Source organism: Salvelinus namaycush, chromosome 1 (genome assembly GCF_016432855.1).
Source record: "Salvelinus namaycush isolate Seneca chromosome 1, SaNama_1.0, whole genome shotgun sequence".
NCBI lineage: Eukaryota > Metazoa > Chordata > Actinopteri > Salmoniformes > Salmonidae > Salvelinus > Salvelinus namaycush.
Genome location: NC_052307.1, coordinates 49,550,344 through 49,573,680, shown reverse-complemented (window position 1 = coordinate 49,573,680; position 23,337 = coordinate 49,550,344). Strand labels below are relative to the sequence as shown.

Below are 23,337 nucleotides of genomic sequence, written 5' to 3'. Positions count from 1 at the left end.
CTCCATCTATCTTCAGAGCTCGTGTTGTTAGGTGACCTAAACTGGGACATTCTTAACACCCCGGCCATCCTACAATCTAAGCTTGATGCCCTCAATCTCACACAAATGATCAATGAACCTACCAAGTACAACCCCAAATCCGTAAACACAGGCACCCTCATAGACTTCATCCTAACCAACCTGCCCTCCTAATACACCTGTGCTGTCTTCAACCAGGATCTCAGCGAGATCTGTCAAACGCTCCCTAAAACAATTTCAGCGAGCAGGCCTTTCTAATCGACCTGGCCCGGGTATCCTGGAAGGATATTGACCTCATTCCGTCAGTAGAAGATGCTTGGTTATTCTTTAAAAGTGCTTCCCTCACAATCTTAAATAAGCATGCCCCTTTCAAAAAATTTAGAACCAGGAACAGATATAACCTGTGGTTCAGTCCATACCTGACTGCTCTTGACCAGCACAAAAACATCCTGTGGCGTACTGCATTAGTATCGAATAGCCCCCGCGACATGCAACTTTCAGGGAAGTTTGGAACCAATATACACAGGCAGTTAGGAAAGCAAAGGCTAGCTTTTTCAAACAGAAATTTGCACCCTGCAGCATAAATTCCAAAGAGTTCTGGGACACTGTAAAGCCCATGGAGAATAAGAGCATCTCCTCCCAGCTGCCCACTGCACTGAGGCTAGGAAACACTGTCACCACCGATAGATCCACAATAATTGAGAATTTCAATAAGCATTTGTCTACGGCTGGCCATGCTTTCCACCTGGTCACCCCTACCCTGGTCAACAGCCCTGCACCACCCACAGCAACTTGCCCAAGCCTCCCCCATTTCTCCTTCCCCCAAATCCAGATAGCTGATGTTCTGAAAGAGCTGCAAAATCTAGAGCCCTACAAATCAGCAGGGCTAGACAATCTGGACCCTCTCTTCCTAAAATTATCAGCTGAAATTGTTGCAACCCCTATTAGCCTGTTCAACCTCTCTTTCGTACCGTCTGAGATCCCTAAAGATTGGAACGCTGCCGCGGTCATCCCCCTCTTCAAAGGGGGAGACATCCTAGACCCACACTGCTACAGACCTATATCTATCCTACCCTGCCTTTCTAAGGTCTTCGAAAGCCAAGTTAACAAACAGATCACCGACAATTTTGAATCCCACCGTACCTTCTCCGCTATGCAATCTGGTTTCCGAGCTGGTCATGGGTGTACCTCAGCCACACTCAAGGTCCTAAACGATATCATAACTTCCATCGATAAGAGACAATACTGTGCAGATGTATTCATAGACCTGACCAAGGCTTTTGACTCTGTCAATCACCACATTCTTATCGGCAGAGTTCAGTGTGTCAAATCGTAGGGCCCGTTGTCCGGACCTCTGGCAGTCTCTATGGGGGTGCCACAGGGTTCAATTCTCGGGCCGACTCTTTTCTCTGTATACATCAATGATGTCGCTCTTGCCGCTGGTGATTCTCTGATCCACCTCTATGCAGACGACACCATTCTGTATACTTCTGGCCCTTCTTTGGACACTGTGTTAACTAACCTCCAGACGAGCTTCAATGCCATACAACTCTCCTTCCGTGGCCTCCAACTGCTCTTACATGCAAGTAAAACTAAATGCATGCTCTTCAACCGATCGCTACCAGCACCTGCCCGCCCGTCCAGCATCACTACTCTGGACGGCTCTGACTTAGAATACGTGGACAACTACAAATACCTAGGTGTCTGGTTAGACTGTAAACTCTCCTTCCATACTCACATTAAGCATCTCCAATCCAAAATTAAATCTAGAATCAGCTTCCTATTTTGCAACAAAGTATCCTTCACTCATGCTGCCATACATACCCTCGTAAAACTGACTATCCTACCGATCCTTGACTTTGGCGATGTAATTTACAAAATAGCCTCCAACACTCTACTCAACAAATTGGATGTAGTCTATCACAGTGCCATCCGTTTTGTTACCAAAGCCCCATATACTACCCACCACTGCGACCTGTATGCTCTCTTTGGCTGGCCCTCGCTTCATATTCATTGCCAAACCCACTGGCTCCAGGTCATCTATAAGTCTTTGCTAGGTAAAACCCTGCCTTATCTCAGCTCACTGGTCACCATAGCAACACCCACCCATAGCACGCGCTCCAGCAGGTAAATTTCACTGGTCACCCCCAAAGCCAATTCCTCCTTTGGCCACCTTTCCTTCCAGTTCTCTGCTGCCAATGACTGGAACGAATTGCAAAAATCACTGAAGCTGGAGACTCATCTCTCCCTCACTAACTTTAAGCACCAGCTGTCAGAGCAGCTCACAGATCACTGCACCTGTACATAGCCCATCTTGTAAATAGCCCAAATACCTCATCCCCATACTGTTATTTTTTTTTGCTCCTTTGCACCCCAGTATCTCTACTTGCACATTCATCTTCTGTACATCTATCACTCCATTGTTTAATTGCTAAATTGTAATTATTTGCCCACTATGGCCTATTTATTGCCTTACCTTCCTTATCTTACCTCATTTGCACACACTGTATATAGAATTTTTATCTATTGTGTTATTGACAGTATGTTTGTTTATTCCATGTAAAACTCTGTGTTGTTGTTTGTGTCGCACTGCTTTGCTTTATCTTGGAAAGGGTCGCAGTTGTAAATGAGAACTTGTTCTCAGCTAGCCTACCTGGTTAAATAAAGGTGAAATAAAAAATGTTATAAAAGAATGTAGCTTGTTTGGGATGCTCTGAATCGATGTGTACGACAGCGTGTTCCAGTTCCCACCAACATCCAGCATCTTTGCACAGCAATTGATGAGGATTGGGACAACATTCCAAAGGCCACAATCAACAGTCTGATAAACTCTAAGCTAAGGAGATGTCGCGCTGCATGAGGCAAATGGTGGTCACATCAGATACTGACTGGTTTTCTGATCCACCCCCCTACCTTCACCCCCCTACCTTTAAAAAAAAAAATCTGTGACCAACAGATACAGATCTGCATTCCCAGTCATGTGAAATCCATAGATTAGTGCCTAATTCATTTATTTTTTATATAAACTGTAACTAAGTAAAATATTTGAAATTGTTGCATGTTGAAATTTATATTTTTGTTCAGTGTGTGTATAGACCTTCATAATAATGCTAACAAAGAAAAGTACACGACTACAGAGGAAAAAAATAGGTACAAGGTAAGCATTTAAGCATTTAATACTTTAAAAAGAAATTGACCTTGGGGGAATTGATGTACAGTCGTGGCCAAAAGTTTTGAGAATGACACAAATATTAATTTCCACAAAATTTGCTGCTTCAGTGTCTTTAGATATTTTTGTCAGATGTTACTATGGAATACTGAAGTATAATTACAAGCATTTCATAAGTGTCAAAGGCTTTTATTGACAATTACATGAAGTTGATGCAAAGAGTCAATATTTGCAGTGTTGTCCCTTCTTTTTCAAGACCTCTGCAATCCGCCCTGGCATGCTGTCAATTAACTTCTGGGCCACATCCTGACTGATGGCAGCCCCTTCTTGCATGATCAATGCTTCGAGTTTGTCAGAATTTGTGGGTTTTTGTTTGTCCACCCGCCTCTTGAGGATTGACCACAAGTTCTAAATGGGATTAAGGTCTGGGGAGTTTCCTGGCCATGGACCCAACATATCGATGTTTTGTTCCCCGAGCCACTTAGTTATCAGTTTTGCCTTATGGCAAGGTGCTCCATCAGGCTGGAAAAGGCATTGTTCATCACCAAACTGTTCCTGGATGGTTGGGAGAAGTTGCTCTCGGAGGTCTCGGAGGATGTGTTGGTACCATTCTTTATTCATGGCTGTTTTCTTAGGCAAAATTGTGAGTGAGCCTACTCCCTTGGCTGAGAAGCAACCCCACACATGAATGGTCTCAGGATGCTTTACTGTTGGCAGGACACAGGACTGATGGTAGCGCTCACCTTGTCTTCTCTGGACAAGCTTTTTTCCGAGTGCCCCAAACAATCGAAAAGCGGATTCATCAGAGAAAATGACTTTACCCCAGTCGTCAGCAGTCCAATCGCTGTACCTTTAGCAGAATATCAGTCTGTCCCTGATGTTTTTCCTGGAGAGAAGTGGCTTCTTTGCTGCCCTTCTTGACACCAGGCCATCCTCCAAAAGACTTTGCCTCACTGTGCGTGCAGATGCACTCACACCTGCCTGCTGCCATTCCTGAGCAAGCTCTGTACTGGTGGTGCCCCTATCCCGCAGCTGAATCAACTTTAGGAGACGGTCCTGGCGCTTGCTGGACTTTCTTGGGCGCCCTGAAGCCTTCTTCACAACAATTGAACCGCTCTCCTTGAAGTTCTTGATGATCCGATAAATGGTTGATTTAGGTGCAATCTTACTGGCAGCAATATACTTGCCTGTGAAGCCCTTTTTGTGCAAAGCAATGATGATGGCACGTGTTTCCTTGCAGTTAACCATGGTTGACAGAGGAAGAACAATGATTCCAAGCACCACCCTCCTTTTGAAGCTTCCAGTCTGTTATTCGAACTCAATCAGCATGACAGAGTGATCTCCAGCCTTGTCCTCATCAACACTCACACCTGTGTTAACGAGAGAATCACTGACATGATGTCAGCTGGTCTTTTTGTGGCAGCGCTGAAATGCAGTGGAAATGTTGGAAAGTGGAAATTGCAATTCATCTGAGCACGCTTCATAACATTCTGGAGTATATGCAAATGGCCATCATACAAACTGAGGCAGCAGACTTTGTGAAAATAATATTTGTGTCATTCTCAAAACTTTTGGCCACAACTGTAGTCAGAACTGAATTTATGGAGCCAGATTGCTGCCAAAAGGTTGAACGCATGTATCGTTAGGATAATAAGAAAATCCATACATAAATTGTTAGGATCGTAATAAAAGCCATACTTGAAACATGAAACGTAAACGTGAAATTTCCTCTGTGAACGATTACGGATTAACATTTTAGGCTTGAACAAATCTTGTGTTGCAATTCTGACATACAATAATACCTTTCAGAGTTTTGGCAGTTTCATCTCACCAACAAAAAAAACGTACACCAAACTCCCTGTGAGGAGTGCTACACAAACAAGCATAACACAGTATAAAAAACCTGAAAGTCAGAGAAACCAGAAAATTGGTATTCTGTACTTTTTCCAAGTTAATAGTCTCCATTCTCTATTACTCCACAGTTGAGTTTACTTCACATTTAGGTAGCTAATGTAATTGATTTGTTTGCCAGTGCAAGTCTGGATAGCACGCGCTGTATTATGCCTACAACAGTGAAGTTTCAGTCCGCTAGGTGCATCTCTACAGCATGGGAATATCACTGGGTGACGTGGACATCCCCATGCATGCACCGTATCAAAATATGACTAATTCAATATTGCACCATTCAATTCTCAGGGCTCTGTCTGCACTCATAACCAGTAGTATATAGCAGGAATTATGAAACATAATAACAATGTTTGGTGAATCTATGAATTATGTATGACCACTGGAGTCTTTGCCACTCAAAATATTTTTTTTATAGAATATTTCTCAATTAATTTCATCACTCAAAATCTTGCCAAAGCATATTCTGTAAGGGGGGTTAATATGAATTTAAAATGATTTGACATGATTTATATGAATCGGGTCATGAACATATGGACTTTGAAATTAACAAGGGCGAGGTTAAACGTAGGCTAAGTCTGGCATAAGATTATTCTCACGCTTTACAATAACTCTGTTGCAGTGGTCTTAGGTGGTCTCCGTATAGGCTATCCCTTCCATTGCGATACTGCGAGCTTGTGATCTTCATGCAGCACCACACACCTTCGGAAAAGCACCCCTCAGCCTCAGAAGATCCCCTTCTGGAGGCATACAGCCACAGTCTTTATACCCTAGTGTAGACCTATTTGCCTACTAGTCAAAATAAAGTGCAGAGCATGCATGAGGCGTGCAACTCATCAGTCCAACATATTTGAACATTTAATTCATCCTTCATTTAGTCAGTATGTCATCCATTCTGTCATTTGTCTGAGATGCAATAGGAACTAAATCAAAGAGAATAGAACAGTCTTATCCATTTGTTTATTGAAAGCCATATGTGTATTTGAAATTATCTAAATTCTCCAAAGTTCTTTAGCCTATCACTTTAATAATTCAATGTTTAATTTGGCTATGACAAGCCTACATACAGAGTGGAATTTGCAAATACAACAGTCCAAATGCCAAATATAAAGCCTACAGTACGTGCTGCCAAATACAGGGAAAAGTGTGATTCATTAGGTTACGTGATCACCACAGTAGCCCGACGCTGCTACAAAAACAAATTATGCAATTATATTGCCATTAAATAACACAACAGCATGGCATATTTAGATAGTGGAATAAGCCTAAATCATATTTACTTTCTATTTTGCAGCTCAGGTGGTTGTTCTAGACGAGGCTCTTCTGGGTCTTTATAGTATCATTCTCACACAAGTCATTTGGCCCAAGCCTATACTATGCCATCTACTGGTATAAGGTTGTTATCGAATGCCATTCTGAAACAAGCTCTAGACATTTATTTTGGAAACGAAACCGGAAGCTGCAAAGCAACTCTAACGTCTGGGCTTGAGTTGCTTGATTGACTAGCTAACTTTGACAAGCTACGTTCGGTTCATGTCCTTTGCAGATGCCACTGTAACAGTTTAACTTTAGTCCGTCCCCTCGCCCCGACCGAACCAGGGACCCTCTGCACACAACAACAGTCACCCACGAAGCATCGTTACCCATCGCTCCACAAAAGCCGCGGCTCTTGCAGAGCAAGAGGAACCACTACTTCAAGGTCTCAAAGCAAGTGACGTCACGATTGAAACGCTATTAGCGCGCACCACCGCTAACTAGCTAGCCATTTCACATCGGCCACACTCACTCCCCTTTTGACCTCCTCCTTTTCCGCAGCTTCAAGGTCTCAAAGCGAGTTACGTCACCGATTGAAACGCTATTAGCGCGCACCACCGCTAACTAGCTAGCCATTTCACATCGGTTACACCACATTCCTGACAAAAGTTTGTACATAGTTTGGGGACCGAGTGGTGCAGCAGTCTAAGGCACCGCATTGCAGTGCTAGAGGCGTCACTACAAACCCAGGTTTGATCCCGGGCTGTATCACATCTGGCCGTGACCGGGAGTCCCATAAGGCAGCGCACAATTGTCCAGGTTAGGGGAGGGTTTGGCTGGGGTAGTCCGTCATTGTAAATAAGAATTTGTTCTTAACTGACTTGCCTAGTTAAATAAACGACAAATAAATATAAAAAAAGATCTGTAACTGAGTAAAGGGAGATGTAAGAATTTAACGTGTAAATGTTCATAACTTAGGGTTTGTACATTTTACAGATCTAATTTAACGTTTCATGCCTGGCTTTTCTTATGATCCTAACGATATGTACGTTCAACCTTTTGGCAGCTATCTGGCTCCATATGAATTCCACAAACCCTCGCCACTGCTCGACTCAAGAGTTCATGTAAACTTCCTTAACCATGGAGTTGAGTTTTATAGCCAAAGCATGCTGCTTTTGCCTTTCGGGGTGAACTGCTAAGTTCCATTCAAACTAAACATTGTTTGCGTGGTATTGCAGCACGCTGCATATGACTTCCAAACTTCCTAGAGCCTACCGGTTCCTGACCATTTTGTGGTTGCAATCCTTTTGGCAACATCGAAGAGGCAGCTGACCAGATTTCCCATAGCCTCAAGTTTTCGTCTGCATTTTCAACCGAGAGAAACATGTGCTGCAAATGGGGCGCACTGTTAGGCTACTCATGCGTCCAGTTCCTTTCTAGGTTACTTGAAAGCACCCTTTGATTTGCTGACCGCCAACCTTTAAAAATACATTGTAACTTTAGAAATGACACACCGAGGAGAAACCAAGGGCAACGCAAACTACAAATCACTGGGTTGATTTGCAACAATATAGTGTTCGCTTAGGGAACACAGTTACATTTAGGAGGACTCAGAATCCGAAATACTGTTGCTAATGTGAAAGCATATCTTATATCAAAGTAAATTGAACTAGCTTGTCTGTTTCTTGTCGAAATGGTACGCTTTCTAGCCGAACCTCCCCCTTGTTGCGTTTGGTACAGTCCACTGCTCCTTTTGATCACTCCAGTATCGGATCTGGAGCACAGCACAACATGTTGAAGACCGTATGTTCCAGGGCGCAGAGCGAAACTTTAACTTTGGCTCGTCGTATCAGCGGGGACTAAATACCAAAATACAGCCATGCTATGAATATAGTTATGAGTCCAGTCTTTGTTGATTTGAAGGCTCTTCTTTGATATTTCGATAATACAGAAATATTTGCAGCAAATAAGAAAGAAAAAGACTGACCCGAGAGCGAGCGAGAGAAGGGAATCAAAGATGCAGGTCTCTGTGGTGCTGTGTAGCATGATAACTTTCTTTCTTCGCAGTCAAGGTAAGTTGCATTTTAACATGTCATCTTGTAAAAAATGTCCTCGTATCTTGGATCCACTGTTTAATATCCGTCTGCGGGAGGATGATTCGATGAGTGAATGTTATGATATCCAAACAACCGTGTCGTTTTTTTTTCTTTCAGCCCTCAATTCTAGTCCATTGCTTTGAAATACGCATGAGTTTCATAACAACAAAAGTTAATGTTTTGCATAAATTTAGACAGAATAATTGTGGGGATAACTTTTTTATGTGACATGATGCAGCCCTATCAAAATACAATCGGAATAATGGATCTCATTGCACAAAGACTGATAGGTCCGTCACATTAGCCTTCTGCTTGACAATGCGAAGCCTAAGGCAAATACGTACATTTTAGGCCACTGGTGGAATAGTGATATTTGCTTGCTTTGTTTTTGAATGACCAATAACTAGCCTATTATAGGCTATTGCAGACTTTTTTTCTGCATCACTCGCATTGTTTACAGTCTGTCACTGTTTTTGTTGTCGGTTTACACATTGCCGCTAGCCTATACTTGAGCAAAGATTAAATCCTTGGCACGGACCTACTCATCCTCGGCACACGTTTAATTTAACGAGAGTATGCACGTCTTCAATTTGCCTACAATTCCGGACAGACGCTATTTGAAACAGCAGAAGCTTATACCTTCTACACGTGCAATCAGCCGCATACCGATCATATGACTGTGGATGTCTGAATGATGGACATGTTTAGAATGTATCATATTTAACCTTCTACAGAACATAATGTATTTATATTTATTAGGATCCTCATTAGCTGCTGCCAAGGCGGCAGCTACTGTTCCTGTGGTCCAAACAGGAATAAAACAAGTAGGCCTACATCATGACGAAACATAACAGCCTACATCCTAAAAAAAAAAAATCATCATGCAAGACATTTATTACATTATTACTCTATTATTACAAATGTACAATACTACAATACACCAATATTACAATGTGTGTGTGTCACAGCCCACGTTGTGCCATGAGGTGTTGTTTTATCTGTTTTTAAAAAATCTGATTTTACTGCTTGCTTGAGTTACTTAATGTGGAAGAGTTCCATGTTGTCATGGCTCTATGTAGTTCTGTGTGTTTCCCAGAGTCTGTTATGGACTTGGTGACTGTGAAGAGACCATGTCTTGTGGGTTATGTATGGGTGTCTGAACTGTGTGTTAAGTGTTCAACATGTCAATACCACTCACAAAGTCAAGCAGTGATGCAGTCAATCTCTCCTCTGCTTTGGGGCCAGGAGAGCTTTACATGCATGTCAACGATGTTAGCTCTTCGTGTACATTTAAGGGGCAGCCGTGCTGCTCTGTTCTGGGACAACTGTTGTTTGCCTTTCTTTGTGGCAGTATGACTGGGCAGTAGTCCAGGTCTGATAAAACTAGGGCCTGTAGGACTTGTTTTGTTGATTGTGATGTCAAGAAAGCAGAGCAGTGCGTTTTTACGGCCAGACCTCCCCCCATCTTAGCTACCTTTTCATCAATATGTTTTGACCATGTAGGTTTACAATGTAGGGTTACACCGAGCAGTTTAGTATCAACTTGCTCAATTGCCACATTATTCATTACAATATTTAGTTGAGGTTTAGGTAGAGCTGTCCCCGACTACAAAAAAATATTTGTAGACTGCGAGTCGTCTTTTCTTTCAACCAATCAATTGGTCGAAATGTTCAAAGCTGTATTTTAACATATAGCCACACCCTGTGTTTTAAGGAAATAAACTATATGTACTGAGATTGTCTGATGCTTAAGCATGCTGTTTGATTAAATAATTAAGACACAGAAATGACTCAAGGGAGCCAGAGATAGCCTAACCAGAAGAAAACAACTCCCTCCCGCTGCTGCCGACCTTTGCAGATTCTGCCGTTACTGTGTGGAAATAGGCTGCACAAGGGGGAGTGCCAATTTGTCTTACCATTTCTACTGCGTTTAAATTATTATTTTCGTATGCACATTTTCATGGAACATTTTAATTTATTATAGTCTTTGTATCTCAAAAATCAATATCATGTGGTTAATCTAAATTCTATCTAAATCTACATGAAAATTATACAAAAATATTGCCATTGCCAACTATGTAAAAATTGCAGCCTGCAGGTTGAACATATCTTGATAAGAATACATATTTGATAAGTCACATTGGCTATGCATGGCCTGTCTGCAACGAACTTGAAACATTGTATCAACTATCAATAGGACAATACGGACTTTCAGCTCCCTCCAAAGATTTTCTATTGGGTTCAGGTCTGGAGACTTGCTAGGCCACTCCAGGACCTTGAGATGCTTCTTACGGAGCCACTCCTTAGTTTCCCTGGCTGTGTGTTTCAGGTCATTGTCATGCTGGAAGACCCAGCCACGACCCATCTTCAATGCTCTTACTGAGGGAAGGAGGTTGTTGGCCAAGATCTCGCGATACATGGCCCCATCCATCCTCCCCTCAATACGGTGCAGTCGTCCTGTCCCCTGCAGAAAAGCATCCCCAAAGAATGATGTTTCCACCTCCATGCTTCACGGTTGGGATGGTGTTCTTGGGGTTGTACTCATCCTTCTTCTTCCTCCAAACATGACGAGTGCAGTTTAGACCAAAAAGCTCTATTTTTGTCTCATCAGACCACATGACCTTCTCCCATTCCTCCTCTGGATCATCCAGATGGTCATTGGCAAACTTCAGATGGGCCTGGACATGCGCTGGCTTGAGCAGGGGGACCTTGCGTGCTCTGCAGGATTTTAATCCATGATGGCGTAGTGTGTTACTAATGGTTTTCTTTGAGGCTGTGGTCCCAGCTCTCTTCAGGTCATTGACCAGGTCCTGCCGTGTAGTTCTGGGCTGATCCCTCACCTTCCTCATGATCATTGATGCCCCACGAGGTGAGGTCTTGCATGGAGCCCCAGACCAAGGGTGATTGACCGTCATCTTGAAGTTCTTCCATTTTCTAATAATTGCGCCAACAGTTGTTGCCTTCTCACCAAGCTGCTTGCCTATTGTCCTGTAGCCCATCCCAGCCTTGTGTAGGTCTACAATTTGATCCCTGACGTCCTTACACAGCTCTCTGGTCTTGGCCATTGTGGAGAGGTTGGAGTCTGTTTGATTGAGTGTGTGGACAGGTGTCTTTTATACAGGTAACGAGTTCAAACAGGTGCAGTTAACTTCTTATGGCTGCAATCCCGTCACCGGGATGATATGACAACAGCCAGTGACAGTGCAGGGTGCCAAATTAAAAAAACAGAAATCTCATAATTAAAATTCCTCAGACATTCATGTGTCTTATATCATTTTAAAGGTAATCTTGTTGTTAATCCCACCACAGTGTCCCATTTCAAATAGGATTTTCATCGAAAGCACTACAAACGATTATGTTAGGTCACCACAAAACCACAATAAGGACAGCTATTTTTCCAGCGAAAGATAGCTTTAACAATAAACAGAAATAGAGCTAAAATTAATCACTAACCTTTGATTATCTTCATCAGTTGACACTCATAGGACTTCATGTTACACAATACATGCATGTTTTGTTTGATAAAGTTCATATTTATATAAAAAAATCTGAGTTTACATTGGCGCGTTAGATTCACTAGTTGCAAAAACATCAAGTAATTTTGCATAGCCACATCGTTTCAACAGAAATACTCATCATAAATGTAGATGATAATACAAGTTATACACATGGAATTATAGATATCTCTCCTTAATGCAACCGCTGTGTCAGATTTCCAAAAAACTTTACGGAAAAATAAACCATGCAATAATCTGAGACAGAGCTCAGAACAATAGCCAAATTAGCCGCCATGTTGGACTCAACAGAAACCAGAAAATACATGATAAATGTTTCCTATGATAAAAATTACAGACCTCTACATGCTTTGTAAGTAGGAAAACCTGCAAAATCGGCAGTGTATCAAATACTTGTTCTCCCCACTGTATATGTATAACTTTATGAGCTGAATTGTCTCTTTGCAATTTGTTTATTTTAGTCTCGCTCATTAGCATATTTAGCTAGCAGCCTCTATGGAAATTTGCTATTACTTGTGCTAATTTTGTTAGCATTCTGGTAGACTCCCAATCCCAGATTGACGATATAAAAATCTGCATACCACCCAGCCCTAATTATGTTCCCAAATTAGTAACGTAATTACAAAAAAAATATTTCTGCAACTGAATTGGCTACACTATGAAGTCATAATAGTCACAAACCATAGTTGGGTCACCTGCTTCCACTGGCATATTGTTTAATTTATTTTTTATTTAACTAGGCAAGTCAGTTAAGAACATTATTATTTTCAATGACGGCCTAGGAACAGTTTGTTAACTGCCTTGTTCAGGGGCAGAACGACAGATTTTTTCCTTGTCAGCTCGGGGATTCGATCTTGCAACCTTTCGTTTACTTGTCCCACGCTCTAACCACTAGGCTACCTGCCGCTCATAACTGTTTTCTTTCTCTTTATGTCATCTGGTGGTTAAACCAAGAGTGTTACAAGTTATTTTGGACCGCCCATCCATCTCTCTCTCTGCTTCTCTCTTAATGGAGCTCTAGCTCTTACTGACAGCTACCCATGAGCCCCCTCTCTTTCCATTTACTGTAACCAGCATCCTCACCCACTGAGCACCGATCGACATCGGACGTCCATGGAAGTAGTTGAAATTTGGTCAGTCCACCCTAGCTTTGATGTTAAAGGTCCGATGTAGCCGTTTTTGTCAATATCAAATTTATGGGTAACAATTAAGTATCTTACTGTGATTGTTTTCAATTAAAATGGTCAAAAAGAAACAAAAATAGCTTCTAAGCAAAGATCCATTTCTCAAGCAAGAATTTTGCCTAGGACTGTCTGGGACTGGTCTGAGTGAGGGGCCTAATTGGACGAGCCTAATGGGAGGGATATGGAACCTGAAAACTAGCTGTTATTGGCAGAGCGGTTTAGCTCTTTATTATTGGTCTATTTACTTATACCGCCTGGTGATTGTCTCCAGGCGTTCCAAAACTCCATCCCACAAAAAAAGTATTTTCTAACAGCTCTTGCACTAAAAGGGCATGATCATAATTTTCACAATTTCACAGTATTATTCCAATTACATAGTATGGAAATATATATAAAACACAGGAAAATCACATTTTTAACATCCACAGACAGACCGTACTGGACCAAATAGTACCAGTCAAGTTTGGACACACCTACTCATTCAAGGGTTTGTCTTAATTTTTACGATTTTCTACATTGTAGAATAATAGTGAAGATATCAAAACTATGAAGTAAAGCATATGGAATCATGTAGTAACCAAAAAAGTGTATTTTAGATTCTTCAAAGTAGGCCTTTGTGACAGCTTTGCACACTCTTGGGCATTATCAAATGAAATATTATTGGTCACATACACATGGTTAGAAAATGTTTTTGCGAGTGTAGTGAAATGCTTGTGCTTCTAGTTCTGACAGTGCAGCAATATCTAGTAAGTAATATCTAACAATTCCACAACAAATACCTAATACACACAAATCTAAGTAAAGGAATAAGAATATATAAATATATGGATGCGCAATGTCAGAACGGCATAGGCTAAGATGCAATAGACAGTCCCTCCAGGATTTTGCAATAAAAAAATAAATAAAAAAATTGTGAATTCTGTGGCCCAAAATTCTTGATTTTGCGGCAGCTTTTCTGAAAATCTGCGATACATTTTGTGATGTTAATTTCATATAAACCAATAACAAGTATTGTGCTCAGTTTTAGGATGATTTTATGCAGAATACATAATACAAAACAATTAGAAACATTTAAAGTGCTACATTCTGTTTATTTTCCTGAACAAGCAGCTCTTTTTCTGAACAAAAAAGGGGTGGAAGCTAGCTCAAAGTTCCAACATAAAAAAATGCATGCCCCCATAATCTGTAGGTACTCAAAAATATTAAACTAAGGCAAAAGAAACACCTGGGGTCCAATCTGCAATTAAGACATTATATCTCAAGTTAATCTTCCATGAAAACAATTGGAGAAAAAGTGCTGTGTTTGTTCAAAAAAAAGAAAGCCCAAAAGAGCACTTTTTCTCAAATTTTCTGAACAAAACAAGAGGTGGAAGGTGACCAAGGGCCTAGCTCATCTAGGCCTATATCTCAATGTAATCATCCATTTCATCCTCCCTATCCTCCTCCCTATCAATTGCTCCACTGCAGAGTCATTGGTTGTGGTACATTAAGTTTTAAAGAGTTTAAAACGGCAAAGCTGACAAATTGCACTCAGTACTTTGAGCAGCGCTCTCCATAGACAGACTCAGGAGAGCAGAGTGCCGACCACCCTACTAAAGCCAAGGTTAGCGGAGTAAAAGTTTGAGTGAAACGCTACTCGCCTTGATTCTTTCAGCGCTTGCCACAGTCTTCCCTGCTACCTCTTCAGTCATGGTGATCTGCCGCTGCTGTGGGAACTGTTCTGACATTCTCATATGCTTTGTTGATTCAAAGTGAATGTTGATTGTCAACTTTCTCTTGTGACCCAGCACAACGTTGCACGGAGTACAAAACAATTTCCCCCCACTTTCATGTAAAACATAGCTGTTTTTTTTGTTAGCTGTTATTTTTGTTGGCAAATGATTTCTGTTCATTATACTGCCTATCAGCCATCAACAATCAGCCATCATCTTCGCACGTGAATACGCTGACAGGCCAGGGGAGAGAAACTTTTGACGTGTGATTGGATTGGGCCATTTTCCACAGTAACAGTGCAGTAATTGGTCAACATTATGAACCCACTTTTGATTGGACCCTTTTATGCGCTAAAAGTGCGTGGATTGTTCAAAATTGCGAGCTCTGGCGTAAATATGCGCTGATTGGTTGATTATGCATTGAATTATGCGATCGCAGAATCGTGGAATCCTGGAGGGACTGAATAGATAGGATAGAATACAGTATATACATGAGATGAGTAATGCAAGATATGTAAACATTATTAAAATGGCATTATTAAAGTGATTAGTGTTCCATTTATTAAAGTGGCCAATGATTTCAAGTCTGTATGTAGGCAGCCTCTCTCTGCTAGTGATGTCTCTTGGCCTTGAGATGGAAGCTGTTTTTCAGTCTCTCGGTCCCAGAGTTGATGCACCTGTACTGACTTCGTCTTCTGGATGGTAGCGGGGTGAAGAGTCAGTGGCTCGGGTGGTTGTTGTCCTTGATGATATTTTTGGCCTTCCTGTGACATCGGGTGCTGTAGGTGTCCTGGAGGGCAGGTAGTTTGCCCCCAGTGATGCGTTAGGTTCCTAAGGACTAGAATTGAGGCGGCCCTCTCTGTCGGCGCCATTTTCATGCTCAACCAGCTTCACCTGGAATGCTTTTCCAACAGTCTTGAAGGAGTTCCCGCATATGCTGAGCACTTGTTGGCTGCTTTTCCTTCGGTCAACTCATCCCAAACCATCTCAATTGGGTTGAGGTTCGGTGATTGTGGAGGCCAGGTCATCTGATGCAGCACTCAATCACTCTCCTTTCTTGGTCAAATAGCCCTTACACAGCCTGGAGTCAAAGTTTTGGGTCAAAGTCCTTTTGAAAAAGAAATGATAGACCTGCTAAGCGCAAATCAGATGGGATGGCGTATTGCTGCAGAGTGCTGTGGTAGCCTGTGCCTGTGGCGGTCCTCCTGAGAACCAGTTTCATCATCATAGAACTTGATATTTCTTGTACTAGAAGAACCTTTCAAACATCTTGAAATTTTCCGCATTGACTGACCTTCATGTCTTAAAGTAATGATGGACTGTCATTTCTCTTTGCTTATTTGAGCTGTTCTTGCCGTAATATGGACTTGGTCTTTTACCAAATAGGGCTATCTTCTGTATACCACCCCTACCTTGTCACAACACAACTGATTGGCTCAAAGACATTAGAAGGAAAGAAATTCCACAAATTAACTTTCAACAAAGCACGCCTGTTAATTGAAATTGATTCCAGGTGACTACCTCATGAAGCTGGTTGAGAGAATGCCAATGCCAAGAGTGTGCAAAGCTGTCATCAAGGCAAAGGGTGGCTACTTTGAAGAATCTCAAATATTAAAATACATTTGGATTTGTTTAACACTTTTTTGGTTACTACATGATTCCATATATGTTATTTCATAGTTTTGATGTCTTCACTATTATTATTCAATGTTGAAAATAGTAAAAAATAAAGAAACCCTTGAATGAGTAGGTGTGTCCAATCTTTTGAATTGTACTGTATGTTTCACAAGTTAGTACAGGATAGGACAATTGAGTGAGTAGAGCACAGTAGATTGTACTGTACAGTAGATTGTACTGAACCCTACTTTACTATTCTGCATTGTACTCTACACTGCTCTGTTGTGTTTTATTGTACTGGGGCAAAAAAACATTGCTAGGGCAAAAACTACTGTGCTCTGGTCTGCTGCGCTGTGATATCGAAACTTGTCCAAACTTGTGAAACATCAGGAAGAATGACATTCATATCCATAATTATGCATTTCTGTGTAGTACAGATCAGGGACCCATCATGTAATTCAGTTATCGAGTGTAAATCCACTTACTGTCGTTCAATAACCAAAATATATTTTTTCAAACTCAAGGTACCATGTCATAACTGACACCCCATTGTTTCTGCAGACATCTTTGAATCTTAATTCTGAGCAGCACTCGTATTTTCCATCTCTTTAATCAAAGCCTACAGCAGTGTTTCCCAAACTCTGTCCTCTGGACCCCAAGGGGTGCACATTTGTGTTTTTCTCCGAAGCACTACACAGCTGATTCAAATAATCAACTAATGATCAAGCTTTGATCATTTGTTAAACAATACTTTTCTTTCATAATTTGGTCGGTAATACATGAATGTGAAGGTTCAGAGTTTGTTCGCATGTCATGCCTAAATTTGCTCATCTTGCCAATGGAAAAAGTAATTAAAGTAGTTGGCAATATCGAAGGATTTTGAAATTAATGAGCCATCAGCCTCAATGGCTGGAGCTTAATTTGCTTTTTTTTGGACCAAATTTCATTTAAGGTGCTCAAGTTTTTACTATCATTCTTCATATCATTTATTTTTGTTTCATAGTACAGTTTCTTTTTTTTGTTCCGTTTAGTCACATGATTTCTCCAGCCAGACTTATTTGCCATTCCTTTTCCCTCGCCCCTCTCAACAATACCATTTTTAAATTCTTGATCAATCCACAGGGATTTAGCAGTTTTTAGAGTCATTTTCTTAATGGGTGCATACTCATTAGTACCTGGAAGAAGCGTCAAGTGTGGCGTCTGGTTGCCCCTCATTATACACAACAGACCAGTAAATATTCTTTCAACCTTGATTCACTCAGAACCTCTTGTATGATATCTTATGCACTATTTTAGGCCCAGCCTTTGGAACTTTGGTTTCCCAAGATATGGCTACTATATTATGATCACTACATCCAATGGGCGTGGATACTGCTTTATAGGACATTTCTGAAGCATTAGTAAAGATGTGATCAATACATGTGGGCCTCCAGTACGGGACAGTTGTAAATCATGCAGCGCCTTGTGTCACAATCACAGATTTTAGAGAAACAAAAAATGTCGGTACATACAAGTGTCTTATATCGGCTGAAGCTTAAATTCTTGTTAATATAACTGCGCTCTCCAATTTACAGTAGCTATTACTGTGAAGAAATGCCATGCTATTGTTTGAGGAGAGCTCCTAACAACAAAACGCTTTTTTCACCTCTGAAGGTGAAATGTGTACATACATTCTGAAATCTTGCTCTGATTTATCATCCAAAGGGTCACAGAGATAACATGAAGTTTTGTTAGATAAAATCATTTTTCATATCCTAAAAAAAATCGGTCAACCTCTACTAATCGGCATTTTTGGACACCGATTATGGCCGATTACATTGCTCTCCACGAGGAGACTGCGTGGCAAGTTGACTACCTGCTATGCGAGTGCAGCAAGGAGCCACGGTAAGGTGCTAGCTAGCATTAAACGTATCTTATAAAAAGCAATCAATCTTAACATAATCACTAGTTAATTACACATGGTTGATGATATTACTAGTTTATCTAGCTTGTCCTGCGTTGCATATAATCAATGCGGTGCCTGTTAATTTATCATCGAATCACAGCCTACTTCGCCAAACAGGTGATTTAACAAGCGCATTCGTGAAAAAAGCACTGTCGTTGCACCAATGTGTACCTAACCATAAACATCAATGCCTTTCTTAAAATGAATACACAAGTATATATTTTTTTATCTGCATATTTAGTTAATATTGCCTGCTAACATTAATTTCTTTTAACTAGGGAAATTGTGTCACTTGCGTTCTGTGCAAGCAGAGTCAGGGTATATGCAGCAGTTTGGGCCGCCTGGCTCGTTGCAAACTGTGTGAAGACCATTTCTTCCCAACAAAGACCGTAATTCATTTGCCAGAATTGTACATAATTATGACATAACATTGAAGGTTGTGCAATGTAACAGCAATATTTATACTTAGGGATGCCACCCGTTAGATAAAATACAGAACGGTTCCGTATTTCACTGAAAGAATAAACGTTATGTTTTCAAAATGATAGTTTCCGGATTTGACAATATTAATGACCTAAGGGTTGTATTTCTGTGTGTTATTATATTATAATTAAGTCTATGATTTGATAGAGCAGTCTGACTGAGTGGTGGTAGGCAGCAGCAGGCTCTTAAGCATTCATTCAAACAGCACTGTCCTGCATTTGCCAGCAGCTCTTTGCTTTGCTTCAAGCATTGCGCTGTTTATGACTTCAAGCCTATCAACTCCCGAGATTAGGCTGGCAATACTAATGTACCTATTAGAACATCCAATAGTCCAAGGTATATGAAATACAAATGGTAAAGAGAGAAATAGTCCTATAATAACTACAACCTAAAACTTCTTACCTGGGAATATTGAAGACTCATGTTAAAAGGAACCACCAGCTTTCATATGTTCTGAGTGTAACAGTTTAAATTTAGTCCGTCCCCTCGCCCCGAACCCTCTGCACACATCAACAACAGTCACCCACGAAGCATCGTTACCCATCGCTCCACAAAAGCCGCGGCCCTTGCAGAGCAAGGGGAACCACTACTTCAAGTCTCAGAGTAAGTGACGTCACCTACTGAAAGGCTGCTAGCGCGCACCACCGCTACCTAGCTAGCCATTTCACATCGGTTACATTCACCCCCCTTTCGACCTCCTCCTTTTCCGCAGCAACCAGTGATCCGGGTCAACAGCATCAATGTAACAGCTTAACTTTATGGCGTCCCCTCGCCCCGACGCGAACCAGGGACCCTCTGCACACATCAACAACAGTCACCCACGAAGCATCGTTACCCATCGCTCCACAAAGGCCGCGGCCCTTGCAGAGCAAGGGGAACCACTACTTCAAGTCTCAGAGCAAGTGACGTCACCGACTGAAAGGCTGCTAGCGCGCACCACCGCTACCTAGCTAGCCATTTCACATCGGTTACATGAGCAAGGATTTTAAACGTTAACTTTTTTTCATGGCACATATTGCACTTTTACTTTAAAAGTAACACTTTGTTATTGCATTATTTAAACCAAAGTGAACATGTTTCATTATTTATTTGAGACTAAATTGATTTGATTGATGTATTATATTATGTTAAAATAAGTGTTCATTCAGTATTGTTGTAATTGTCATTATTACAAATATCTATATATATATATATATATATATATATATATATATATATATATATATAAATCGGCCGATTAATTAGTATCGGCTTTATTTGGTCCTCCAATAATCGGTATCGGCGTTGAAAAATCATAATCGGTCGACCTCTACTAAAAAGGTCCATATAGCATGCATGTGGATTTTGTATTTCCACCCGTTCAATTTGCAAAGAAAGGAATCTGTGAAAATCTAACCCTGAATGTTGTTTCAACCAGTCAAATGACGTTCATATTTATTCCTCAGAGATCCTAGAACATAATCAGACTTCACTATATCATAAGGGGTGTCGTATATCCTATAGGACACCAAATTTGGTCAGAGAGCGACGACTTCATGGCACACAGATGATGTGGGCGGTCTTCACTTGATCGACTGTGACTTTGTCAAATAAGCACCAATCGGGGTCAAACATAGCTAGCTAGATAGCCAATGAGCTGGGCTTTACGGGAGAAACCCCATATCTCTCACAAAATGTAGCTGTTAACCAACAGTGCAGTTCAAGAGTTAAGAAAATATTTACCAAATAAACTAAAGAAAAAAATATAATAAAAAGTTACTCAATAAAATAACAATAACGAGGCTATATACAAGGGGTACCGGTACCGAGTCAAAGCACAGGTTAGTCAAGGTCATTTGTACATGTAGGTAGATGTAAAGTGACTATGCATAGATAATAACCAGTGAGTAGCAGCAATGTAAAAACAAATGGGGGGGGGGGGGGGGGGGGGGTTAAATGTAAACAGTCCGGTGACCATTTGATTAATTGTTCAGCAGTCTTATAGCTTGGGGGTAGAAGCTGTTAAGGAGCCTTTTGGTCCTAGACTTGGCGCTCCGGTACTGCTTGCCGTACCGGAGCGCCACATGTATTGATCACATCTTTACTAATGCTGCAGAAATCACTTCACGTGAAAGCATTTCACGTGAAGCTGGTTGAGAGAATGCCAAGAGTGTGCAAAGCTGTCATCAAGGCAAAGAGTGGCTATTTGAAGAATCTCAAATCTCAAATATACTTGGATTTATTTTACACTTTTTTGGTTACTACATGATTCCATGTGTGTTATTTCATAGTTTAAATGCAATTTAGAAAATAGTAAAAAATAAATAATAACCCTTGAATAAGTAGGTGTTCTAAAACTTTGGACCGGTAGAGTGTTTGTGATATATAAATATATAAAATCACCTCCATTAGCATTCCCGTCTCTTCTATCGACATTATAACAATATATTGCTACCACTATATCATCAAAGGAATTATCTAAGTACATTTCAGAGAGCCAGTATATGAATGTAATCAGTGCAAGTTTATCAATTTCATTAACCTTGTTTCTCAGGCTACTTATGTTAATGTTGGCTATTTTTAGCCATTTTCTGGGTAAGCCTTGCTGTGATTGTTAGCATTTTTAGGCTACACCCCCACCCCCTGTCAGACCACCAGTAATTGGTTTGGCCAGTGCTTTTTTTCGTCATCCAAGTTTCCACGAACACCTTAACTTACAACATGTCAGAACAGCCGCCTTGCGGGCTGGAATGTGTGAGGACCTCACCGACATGCCGGGAACTCCTTTTTAAAGAAACTCTAGGCTATGGCAGGCATCTCTCTCTCTCTCGCTCTCTGTCACTTTCTCTGTCTCTATTTCACACACACACACACACACACACACACACACACACACACACACACACACACACACACACACACACACACAAGCTGCCTGCAGTGTATCGTTCTGCTGACATGAATCAATTCATCTGACAAAATGGCAAAAAGTGTGCCTCTACAGCTGTTGCTCATGTTGTGCTCTGATATGCGACCCAGCAGTAATTGTGACAGAATTCTAAATGTCAGCGGCAGACTGGCTCCCAAATGCCAGCCAGATAAGATTTGATATCTCGCTGAAAACAAAGGCCCCTCGGATGAGCCTGCTCCTATTTATAGTGAAGTCTGCTGTCCTTAGAGTGAAGTTGTCAATGTCAACTGCGGTCTATTCCATTATCTTTGGGTAGGGAGGTTTCAGGTCATGCTTTGCTTTATTATTGACTATCATAAAACTATGAAATCTACGAGCCCCATATCTTGTAACTCATTTACAGACATTGTGTCTATTGTTGACATATCCATGGCTATAAGTAGGCCTAGTGATTGAATTTTCTTTTCTGATGTTTCTTAGCATTTAAAAATGTGTAATATCCAATTGGTAGTTAGTCTTGTCCCATCGCTGCAACTCCCATAGGACTCGGGAGAGGCGAAGGTCGAGAGCCATGCGTCCTCTGAAACACGACCCTGCCAAGCACTGCTTCTTGACACACTGCTCGCTTAACCCGGAAGCCAGCTGCACCAATGTGTCAGAGGAAACACCAGGCACCCAGCCTGCAACAAGGAGCCGCAGAGCGCAATGGGACAAGGAAATCCTGGCTGGCCAAACCCTCCCCAAACCTGGATGACGCTAGGCCAATTGTGCGCCGCCTCTTGGGTTTCCTGGTCTCGGCCAGCGGTGACACAGGCTGGGATCGAACCCGGGGCTGTAGTGCTGCCTCAATCACTTTCAACCACTGTGCCACTCGGGAGGCCGTTTCTTTGTATTTCAAATTTCAGTTAATCACACCCAACCCCACCAGTTTATTGTTTGTACTTGATTGTATGACTGTATAGTGAATCACAGTGATGCAGTGATGATTCTGATGAATCCCATAGCTCCATCACGCTAAGCACTTTATTATGGAGAACATATTGAACTAAGTTCAATATAACCCACACTGTCCTGGGTATGTCTTCGCAAATCAAATTGTATTGGTTACATACACATATTTAGCAGATGTTATAGCGGGTGTAGCGAAATGCCTGTGTTCCTAACAGTACACACAAATCTAAAAAGTATTAAGTAATATAGAAATATTAGAGTCCGGAGTATAAATATACAGTGCTTTCGGAAAGTATTCAGACCCCTTGACCTTTTCCACATTTTGTTAGGTTACAGCCTTATTCTAAAATGTATTAAAACATTTCCCCCCTTATCAATCTACACACAATACCCCATAATACAAAGCAAAAACAGGTTTTTAGATTTTTTTTGCAGATGATTTACAAATAAAAAACAGAAATATTACATTTACATAAGTATTCAGACCTTTACGAAGCACTTTGTTGAATCACCTTTGCCAGTCCATTACAGCCTCAAGTATTTTTGGCTATGACGCTGTATCTGTATTTGGGGAGTTTTTCCCATTCTTCTCTGCAGA

The 23,337-nt window shown here is 41.2% G+C and overlaps 1 protein-coding gene across 1 annotated transcript in view; it reads left to right on the top strand.

The window, feature by feature from the left end:
- The first annotated feature begins 8,218 nt into the window (after window positions 1-8,218).
- LOC120045143 (low-density lipoprotein receptor-related protein 4-like) overlaps window positions 8,219-23,337 on the top strand; it is a 231,412-nt gene continuing 216,293 nt past the window's right edge. The window contains exon 1 of the mRNA XM_038990063.1: window positions 8,219-8,418. Coding sequence (XP_038845991.1) covers window positions 8,364-8,418 — 55 coding nt within the window. The 5' untranslated portion in view covers window positions 8,219-8,363. The remainder of the gene's footprint in view (window positions 8,419-23,337) is intronic.